At 45.7% G+C, this 9,765-nt stretch overlaps 1 protein-coding gene across 2 annotated transcripts; it reads right to left on the bottom strand.

Annotated features, from left to right (window-relative positions):
- Positions 1-2,432: 2,432 nt before the first annotated feature.
- On the bottom strand, positions 2,433-9,688 carry SVBP (small vasohibin binding protein). Of its 2 annotated transcripts, none has more exons than XR_005370052.1 (3): positions 8,942-9,190; positions 8,440-8,585; positions 2,433-2,863 (listed from the first exon to the last, which is right to left on the bottom strand). XR_005370052.1 is itself a non-coding variant. In XM_038557651.1 (3 exons), exons 2-3 carry the CDS (start codon positions 8,551-8,553, stop codon positions 2,777-2,779), a joined length of 201 nt encoding a protein of 66 aa, XP_038413579.1. In that variant the 5' UTR covers positions 8,554-8,585; positions 9,613-9,688; the 3' UTR covers positions 2,435-2,776. The 2 variants fall into 2 exon arrangements, 1 of the variants encoding a protein (XP_038413579.1); XM_038557651.1 differs by lacking the exon at positions 8,942-9,190 and adding an exon at positions 9,613-9,688 and having other exon boundaries at positions 2,435-2,863.
- Positions 9,689-9,765: the final 77 nt, after the last annotated feature.

Genomic DNA, 9,765 nt, shown 5'->3' with positions numbered 1-9,765 from the left:
AAATATTTTTTTAATTTTTCACAAAAAATGTTTGAAAATATTTATTTATTTAAAATAATAAAAATCTACTACAGGTTAACATAAATAACAAAAACAAAAGCTCTTTGGGGTCCTCCAGTTTTAGAGTATCAAGAAGTCTAAAATGTCTGAGACTCACTGACTTAAGGAAATTTTTTTTAAAAAAGATGTTATTTATTTATTCATGAAAGACACAGAAAGGCAGAGACACAAGCAGAGGGAGAAGCAGGCTCCATGCAGGGAGCCCAACCTAGGACTCAATCCCAGGACCCTGGGACCATGACCTGAGCCGGAGGTGACTTAGGGAGATTTAAAGTTGCCCAACGTTCATACAGTTAGTTAAGTGGTGGACCCAAGAGTCAAACTCAGGCATCCTGACTTCCTGATGTCATTGTTCTCAACATGAATTTTTTGATGCAGAGCTCCAAAAACATCTCTTACCTCTGAGAAACCGGGACTAGATCACATCAGGGGTAGGGAGTTCCAGGTAGGGAAGCAGAAAGCAGGTGCTCCTCATTTTCACTGATTTTGCTTGCAAGAGCCTTAGCATTCAATGCTATTCCAGTTATGTACATAAAGGCCTCTGGAGCCCTTCCCTGAGGCAGAAGATAAAACTTCTGTCCCCCTAAACTGTAAGATGACCCAGTTCTGTCTTGTTCAGGCATCCCTCATATCTTGAACTTTTCTTTTTTTTTTCTTCCACAACCCATGCTTTCGTAAGTACATATAAACAAAAGCTTCATGAAATAATATTTTTTTTACCACATGTGATATTTTTTAATCTGTTGTTTCATTAAAAAGAAAAACTGGGCAGCCCCGGTGGCTCAGCAGTTTAGCGCTGCCTTTCAGCCCCGGGCATGATCCTGGCGACCCGGGATCGAGTCCCACGTCAGGCTTCCTGCGTGGAGCCTGCCCCCCCCGCCCCGTGTGTCTCTCATGAATAAATAAATAAAATCTTAAAAAAAAAAAAGAAAACCAATCATAATTTATTAAACTGATTTTACAACCACCAGCAGTTTGAAAAACTGCCACCCTAGAGGACTTCTCTAGGATGGAACAGATTTAGGGCTGAGACATGTTAATACAGGCAGTCCTCAACTAAGGATCAGAATCTTTCCAACTGATGCTCATGTATGACTTGGTTATTTGAAATTTGAAACATTTCCCATGAAATAAGGTTGGGAAGGGGAGGAATATTTACTGAAGACCTATTATGTGCATCATCTCATTTATTACTCCAACAAATGATCCTGATAGGAAAAAAATATTCCACTACATAGATGGGAAAAGTGAGGCTCAGAGGCTAATAACTTAATGTAGAATTGCTACTTGACCCAAGGCCATTGGAGACCAAAAACTGCTCTTTGTAGTATACTACAGCATTTTATAGGTTTATAATAGTTCACTCCAAACCCAACTCCTCAAAAAAACAAAACCAAACAATCCTCATTCAATCCAGATTTGGTAGGACACTATTGAACCTAATTACCATTTATGGGGATAATCTTTGTAGAGATTATCCTTAGTTATAACTTAGGCTCTCCAGAACACATTCTTCACAGTGGTAGCAAGTTTCTCACATCCCATTAATAACCCCAGACTTCCAAAATCAGCCACAGCAAGAATGGAATTCTCGGTGACTTCAGAGGTAGCAGAGAGACAAAGAGGAGATGAGGATTGCTTGAGATTCCCAACACCAGTAGAGAAAATATAGGCATTTCTAGGGTGGAGACAAAAGGAGGTAGTGGTGTCCAGATCCTCTGTCCTGAGTGGCCCACCTCATTTCCATACATATTCTGCTTTCTAACATCCTTCTCCCTATTCCCCAGTAATATCTGGAAATGAGATACCCTGAAAGAACAAGCTCTCCTTTTGCTCAGCATTAAAATAACTCTATTATCGTAAAAGCTGAAGTATGAACCACCATTCCTGATACAAGTGTCTGAAGCAGAAACTTTACACTTTTGATATGGAAAGACGGCAGGTAGATGATGGATAGGTGAATGGTTCTTGAGGAACCAGTTCTGGACATTTCCGTCACAAACCCACGTCTAGGCCTGATAAAGTAGCTCCTACAATGAAAAGCGAAAAGCACCTGCACACATCTCCCTGCTGGTCCAAGCCTGCTGCTAGCTGTCCATCACAAGGTGAGAGGAATCCTAGCTGCAGGCCTCTGCTCTGAGTAGTGGCTCAGCTGGGAATAAAGCATCACATATTTATTATACCCAAGTGGCTGAACACTTAGGAGTCGTTGGGTTTGCTGAGCTTTAGCCCTAGGAAGAACGATAACTGGAAAGACATTTTCTTGTCTCCCTTCTACTCCTTCCTTCTCCCCTCAACTTGTCTTACCTCTTACATTTTTTCTGACTCTACTTTCTGTGGCCAGGCATCCCAAGCTAAAGTATGAGCAGACGAATGTTTTATTAGTATTTTATTTGTATTTTTGGAGAAGATCTACAGTTTCACAAGAAACACTGATTTTTCTCAAACAATAGAAAAAAGGTTAAAAAAAAAGAATCTATTGTCTTAGGAGAACAAAACAAGTCTCTTCAGCAAGCATTGGGCCAATTCAGACTGAAGGAACCAATGAAGCAGAAGGTACATACAGGAAGTTCAGATTTATCCAGTTTTAGGAATAATGCAAATGTCTTCTTGTCTAAATCTGTAAGGTTCCAAGTGGATCATCATCTCAGTAAAACTGGTACCAAGCTGACAAACAGAGCCTCCAGGGTCCCACCTAGTTTGAGCATAGGGTGGCTCACTCTCCAGGAGGCTGCATCTGTTTACAGAACTCATCGAACTGCTGTTGCTCCAGCTCTGTCATGACTCTGTTGAGGGCATAGATCTGATTGGGAGAAAAAGATATGTTAGCAGAGAAGGCAGCTGCTCCACCTGTCTTCAGACGCCACAGGCTGTGGCATTTGAAAATGCCAGGACTGCAGTGGTAATGCAGGCACAGTGAGAAGGGAACAGAAAGGCAGGTACTAATTCCATTTGGAGAATCAGGAAAGATGCAGTGAGGCAGGTGCTTGATCTGGCTTTTACAGAATCAGGAGGATTTGAACAAGCAGAGACTGGAGAAAGGACGTGACAGGTGATGGCTGGGGGTAGTATGAACTAAACAGAATGGAAAAGTACAGGATTAGTTCTGGAAACTTCAACTATGCTAATATGAAGGATATTATAAAGTAGAGTTTGGGGAGCTTGAGAAAGTGACAAGTATGTTGGAGCCTTCAATGCCTTGCCAAGGCCTCTGGACTTTGGCCAGACTCTGAAGAGCCAGCGAGATTAGCGTGCAGGGGAACAACCTGATTATATCTCTGCTTTGGGAAAGATAACTGGAGACCATGTGAGGGAGAAAGTGGGGGAAGAAGAGATTATAGGCCACTTATAAGGCATCATTACAATAGTCCAGGGAGGAGGCAGCAAGAATATGACGTAGGGCAGGGAGTGGGGATGGCAGGAAAACAGCAAGAGACATTCTCAGGTGAAAGGTGAGGCATCTACCTCATTCCTCACCTTTCTTTATCCTTGTGGTATCAATCTGTCCACTAAAGAACAGAAACATAAAACTTTTCAATGTGTAGAAGAGAAAAATGAAGGAGTGTGTTTATGTGCAGGTGATATAATTTGATTCGTTTAAGAAAAGACAAGAAGGGGAAAAAAAGAAACTGGAAAGTGAGACAAATAGAAAACACAAAATAAAGAGCAGAAAAGGCAACCAAATGTGCAAGAGAGGATCATCAACTCCGCAAGATGGTTCTTTGAAAGTACTAGAGAAAATCCTGTAAATCTCTGACATGAATTATCAAGATAAAAATAGGCAGTCATAAACATTATTAGAATCAAAAAGAAAACATAATTACTGATGTAATGGAAATTAAATCAAAATATTATGAACTTTGTGTAAGTTTGAAAACCCAAATGAAATAAATCCCTAGGAACATAACATGATCAAAGCTGACTAAATACAAACTTTGAATGATCCTATGATCTTTCCCTCCACTTTTTAAAAAATATTTTATTTATTTATTCTTGAGAGACACAGAGAGAGAGAGAGAGAGAGAGGCAGAGACACAGGCAGAGGGAGATGCAGACTCACTGTGGGTAGCCTGATGCGGGACTCGATCCCAGGACCCCGGGATCATGCCCTGAGCCAAAGGCAGACGCTCAACCACTGAGCCACCCAGAGGCCCCAAGATCCTATAAACTTTAAGGAAATGGAGAATTCCACACAGTGATGAAAACAAGTACAAACAACAAACAAATGATTTTCAAAAAGCGTAATATTGATGGCTAAAATGGCTAACGTTTATGTTATGTATATTTTACCACAATGAAAACAAAGAAATGAATAGATGCAAATAGTTTAAAAAAAAGAAAAGAAGCTGAGCCAAGAGAGTCAGTTACGGAATGTAACATTTATAAAATTCAGCAACATGCCAACTAGACAGTACATTGTTAGGCTACAAAATTTTATTTGGGAGTTCACAGAGAAATACTAAAATAGTGCACAACAGCAACAGCATGATCGGCATAAAGTCAGGGAACGAGGGCACTGCTAGTGGGAAGGGCTGGGGATGGGACCAGAGTGAGGCCCCAGGAGCTTCAAATTACTGCTCATGTTCTAATTCTTAAGTTGGATGGTAGTCACAGGGTGCCTGTTTCATTCATCTTCTTTAAGCTGTACACGCTATATATATATGAATATATATATATGAATATACATACATTTATTCAAACCTGTGCTTCACCCATTTGTGCTTTAATGAGCATTTTAATCTGCATGACTGAGCTGGGGACAGAGAGGGATATTAAGTAGCTTCTTAGAGAGCTCCAGATCCAAAAGGCAGGCTGGTGGAAGGGAAAATAAAATAAGCAGAGAAAGAAGAGACTTGAAATGGGTCAGCAGGTCCGAGCCAAGAAAAGAAGGACTTTCAAGAGGGAAAGGGTCACCAACGGTTTCAAATGCGGCTTCAGGCCACATGTGCCCTCTGTTCCCATTTACTGGTCACATAGCTCCTTCACATCTAACTTTCTGGAATGAGGCATCTTTGTTGAATTGAACGGAAACTATGTCTCTTCCTGCCCCCAAGGGTCTTGTCACATTCCTATCTTAGGAGATTACATTCCAGGCAGCACAGATAAAGCAAACAGCAAGGCCCTTGCAGGGCAAAGCGAAAAGGAGCCAAGGTCAGATGTGGTGCGCTTGCAGTCCTGCCCCTCAGTCCCTCAGTAACTAGGGGTTCTGTACTTTCAAGTGAGAATAGTATCTTCTACTTCACAAAGTCACATATTTTCCATCTCCCTTCCTTATGCCAGGCAGGACTTACAAAGGTCAGAATGGGAGTAGCAATAGTAAGCCCTGGTGTGAGCATACGCATGGTCATGCGTGTACAGGCTGGCCCTGTACCTGGCAATATTACATTTCAATGTTCTGATATCCCATTATTGAATTCTGATATTTCATTTCAGCACGTCACCATCAATGCAATCATTCCTTCCACCCAGGGTCTGCATGGTAAAAGCCGCCAACTGCTTGGAAGCACGTGGTCCCTAACAACTACTGCCGTCCTCTGAGGGCTTTCTCTGTGCCATGCACTGTGTGTGAAGTACTTTACACACATTTCTGTTCCTTGTAACAATCTTGTGAGGTAGATCTCATCATTCTCATTTTTCAAGGGGGAACCGAGGAACTGAGGTTCAGAGAGGTGAAGCATCTTGTCCAAGGCCCTATGGGGAGAACTGGAGCTCTTAAGGAGCTGGAATTTGGAGCTGGACTAAGAAATCTAACCTGTGGAACCTCACCCAAAGGGTGTCAGTAAGGATGTGAAGAATGTCAACATCTATCCCTACAGCATGCACAAAGGACAGTTTCCTCAGGCTGTTTCTTACAGCAGTCCTCAAACTGTTCCCCAAAGTACAACGCAGTCAAATCATCTGGGGGCCTGCATCCAGGTGGGGGCAGAGAGGTGAAGGAAAGGGGAGGACATGCATTCTAATTTGTTAGAATGCACATCCGTAGCTCTCAGATGGTCTGTTTCAATCCACAGGTGGACTTTAGTTTACGGATTCATTTCAAACATATTATTCAATTTATTTAGTATATTGACTGCCTCTCCCACAGAACCCAAGCAGGGATTGAGTTCACCAAGGCATTCACCAAGGGAGGGATTCTTCTCTGCCTCGGCCAGTCATGCCCCTCAGGCTCCTGCAACAATGTTGGGCACATAGTAGCAGCTCAGTATTTTTTTTTTTTAATTTTTATTTATTTATGATAGTCTCACAGAGAGAGAGAGAGGCAGAGACACAGGCAGAGGGAGAAGCAGGCTCCATGCACCGGAAGCCCGACGTGGGATTCGATCCCGGGTCTTCCAGGATCGCGCCCTGGGCCAAAGGCAGGCGCCAAAGCGCTGCGCCACCCAGGGATCCCGCAGCTCAGTATTTAACAGATGAATCAAATCAACACAAATTTAAAGTGTGCCACTATCAAGTAGGAAAAGAAGTGAGAAATGAGAACTCTCTTACACTGCTGATGGGAGTGCACACGTGTACAATCTCTTTGACAGCAATCTGGCAATGCCTAGTAAAATTGAAATAAAAACACACGGTAATTCTACTTCTAGTTATATATGATCTACAGAAATTCTAACACAGGTCCCAAAGGAGACATCTAAGTTTTTCACTACAGCAATGTTTTCAGCAGCAAAAAAAACCCCCAAATAATTTAGATTTTCATCACTGGAGGAATGGGTATATATACTAAAGTGTATTTATAAAATAGACTACTGTATTCCTCTTTCTCCCCGATGCTCATTTGCTTTGTTTCTAAAACCAAGAAATAGAGTCTTAACTACAGAGAAAAAACTGATGGTTAGGTACCTACCCCAGAGGGTAGGTAGGGGGATGGGGTGTGATGGGTGATGAGCACTGGGTGTTATAAGGAAATACTGAATCAGGGATCCCTGGGTGGCTCAGCCGTTTAGCGCCTGCCTTTGGCCCAGGGCCTGATCCTGGAATCCCAGGATCAATTCGCACATCAGGCTCCCTGCCTTGAGCCTGCTTCTTCTCTTTCTCTGCCCCTCCTCCCACTTATGCTTTCTCTCTCAAATAAACAAAATCTTTAAAAATAAATAAATAAAAATAAAATAGACTAAGCAATGATGAGGAATAAACTAGATTATTATATTAACATGAATAGTTCTAAAAAACATAATGTAAGCAAAATGTAAAATAAAACAAAAGATTTTATTAATGTAAAATTTTAAAACACAAAAGAACATTGTATATTGCTCAAGGATATCTATTAATATATGTGAGCGTAAAAGCATAAAAAAATTATAGTGGATGCCCAGAGAGGGTAAAAGGGTATATAAGACAGGAAATGAACAAAGAGGACTTTAAATTCACACATATTTTTTATTTATCTAAAAAGCTACAGGCAATTAGGACAAAATATTAGCCACTACCAATCTGGCAGGCTGAGTACCCAGGTGTTTGTTATAATATTTTGCTTTTCCATATTTTAAAATTTCTCAAAAAAAAAAAAAAAAGGCTAGAAAGAGGGAAGATTGTGCAGCAAGCTTTCTTCTGATATTACAAACTAAAATAAAAACACATGGCACCCGGGTGGCTCAGTGGTTGAGCGGCTCCCTTCAGCTCAGATCCCGGGGGCCTGGGATCGGGTCCCGCATCCGGCTCTCCATGGGGAGCCTGCTTCTCCCCCTGCCTGGGTCTCTGCCTCTGTCTCATGAATAAATAAATACAATCTTTAAAAAAAAGAAAGAAAATACATGTCTGGATGTGGTAGTGTGAACAATTTAGTTTTTCATTTTCAAGGTGATTCTAAGTGTCGAATGAACAAAGAAATACGTTTGGTGGGTGTAGAGCTTGGGTCTCTACTTCTACTTATGAGCAGCTACTCTCCAGGCCAAAGCCTAAATATCTGTACTCAGGAGTGTCCAACACTTGTCTCCTGCTGACCCCTCCCTTCCACGTCCCTTCTCTTTTCCCTTTCTTTCTCCCACAAAAGATCTGCACACTGGGGCAGCCCGGGTGGCTCAGCGGTTAGCGCTGCCTTCAGCCCAGGGTGTGATCCTGGAGACTGGGGATCGAGTCCCGCATCGGGCTCCCTGCATGGAGCCTGCTTCTCCCTCTGCCTGTGTCTCTGCCTCTCTCTCTCTCATGAATAAATAAAATCCTTAAAAACAAAAACAAAAAAAAACCCCTCTGCACAGGAGTCATGTGGTGATGGGTTCTGGCATCATCCCGGACCTTAGTGACCTCCTAGGAGAACAGCTGTTTCGCCTGGAGGCTGGTCGTGCTCCCCTCACAGCTCTCCTCTCTACTAGTCTCTGCTCCAGCACCACCTCCAGCCGACTACAGGTACACCAGGTACACCCGCCTCCTCCTTAATCTCACCTCTGCTCTTTGCCTCTGCTTCAGCTCCTGCTGGGCTGATTTCTGCTTGGCCTTCTCAACTCTGCTGGCAGGTTCTTTAACTTTGGATTTTTCTTTACGCGCTGGTGGATCCATGACTTGGCCTCGGAATACTTCTTAGCTCTCACCTGGATGGCGCAGAAGAGGCTGATTAACCAAAGAAAGAAAAGAGGGACGCCTGGGCGGCTCTGCGGTTGGGTGTCTGCCCGCTGCCCAGGGCGTGACCCCGGGGTCCCGGGATCGAGCCCCACGCCGGGCTCCCTGCAGGGGGCCTGCTTCTCCCTCTGCCTGTGTCTCTCATGAATAAATAAATTAAATTAAATTTAAATTAAAAAAAAAGAGAGAAAGGGGAAAAAAAGGACTTCCGGCCACTTCCTTGACGACGCCCCTCAGGTCGGCCCCGTTTTGACAGCTGAGGCCGACTGACCCGGTGTTAAAGGGTTCGGTGGACAGGACTGACGGGACGGACTCCCCCCGCCATCACCTTGCCGGGGGTCCCTGGGAACATATCACAGTATCTGCTTTTCAGCATTTTTAAATTCCTAAGGAAAAAAAAAAGAGCAAGAAATGAATAAAACCAACAGAAAGAGGGAAGACAGGGCAGCAAACTTTCTCCTGATCCTATCATTATTTCCTAAAGGTGCCACTTATTTGTTCCCGAGACACAGCGAGAGGGGCAGAGGCGGGCGGGGGAGCGGCAGGCTCCCCGAGGGGCTCCATCCCGGGGCCCGGGGCCCGGGGTCACGCGCCCGCCGCCCGGCGTCCCTTTCTCCCGACGGTAAATACGGAGACGGTCAACCCCCGCGATCCAGCCTCCGCTCTGAGCCTTCGGTCCGTGTCCGCAACCCGGGGCGAGAGGGCCTGCGACGCGTCCCCCCAGCGCCGCGCTGCCCTGCGAGGACAGGCCCGGCCCCGGCCTCGCGCCCCCCGCGGCCTCCTCACCGACGGCGCCCGCCCGGGCCCGCCCCGCCCCCGCCCTCCGCCACCGCCCCGGGCCCAAGCGCGGCCCCGGGGGCGCTCCCCCCCGCCGCTGCCCGCTCCGGGTGCAAGATGGCGGCGGGCGGCGGGCGGAGGGCGGAGGGGGCGCCGGCCCGCCCCGCCTCGGGACTCCGGGACTCCGCCGCGTCCACGTGGGACAGCCCGGCCTTGCCCTACCTCCCGGCCTGGCGTCGCGAGCCCGCCGCGCCTCGGACTGGGCGGGGCCGGGGCCGGGGCCGGGGCCGGGGCCGGGGGCGGGGCCGGGGCCGGGGCGGGGCCGGGGGCGGGGCCGGGGCGGGGAGGCCCCGCCCTCCTGGGCGTGGCCGCGCG

This window comes from Canis lupus, chromosome 15 (genome assembly GCF_011100685.1).
Source record: "Canis lupus familiaris isolate Mischka breed German Shepherd chromosome 15, alternate assembly UU_Cfam_GSD_1.0, whole genome shotgun sequence".
NCBI classification, from domain to species: domain Eukaryota; kingdom Metazoa; phylum Chordata; class Mammalia; order Carnivora; family Canidae; genus Canis; species Canis lupus.
Note: the sequence above shows the minus strand (reverse complement) of the source record. Positions and strands in the feature narration are given on the sequence as shown.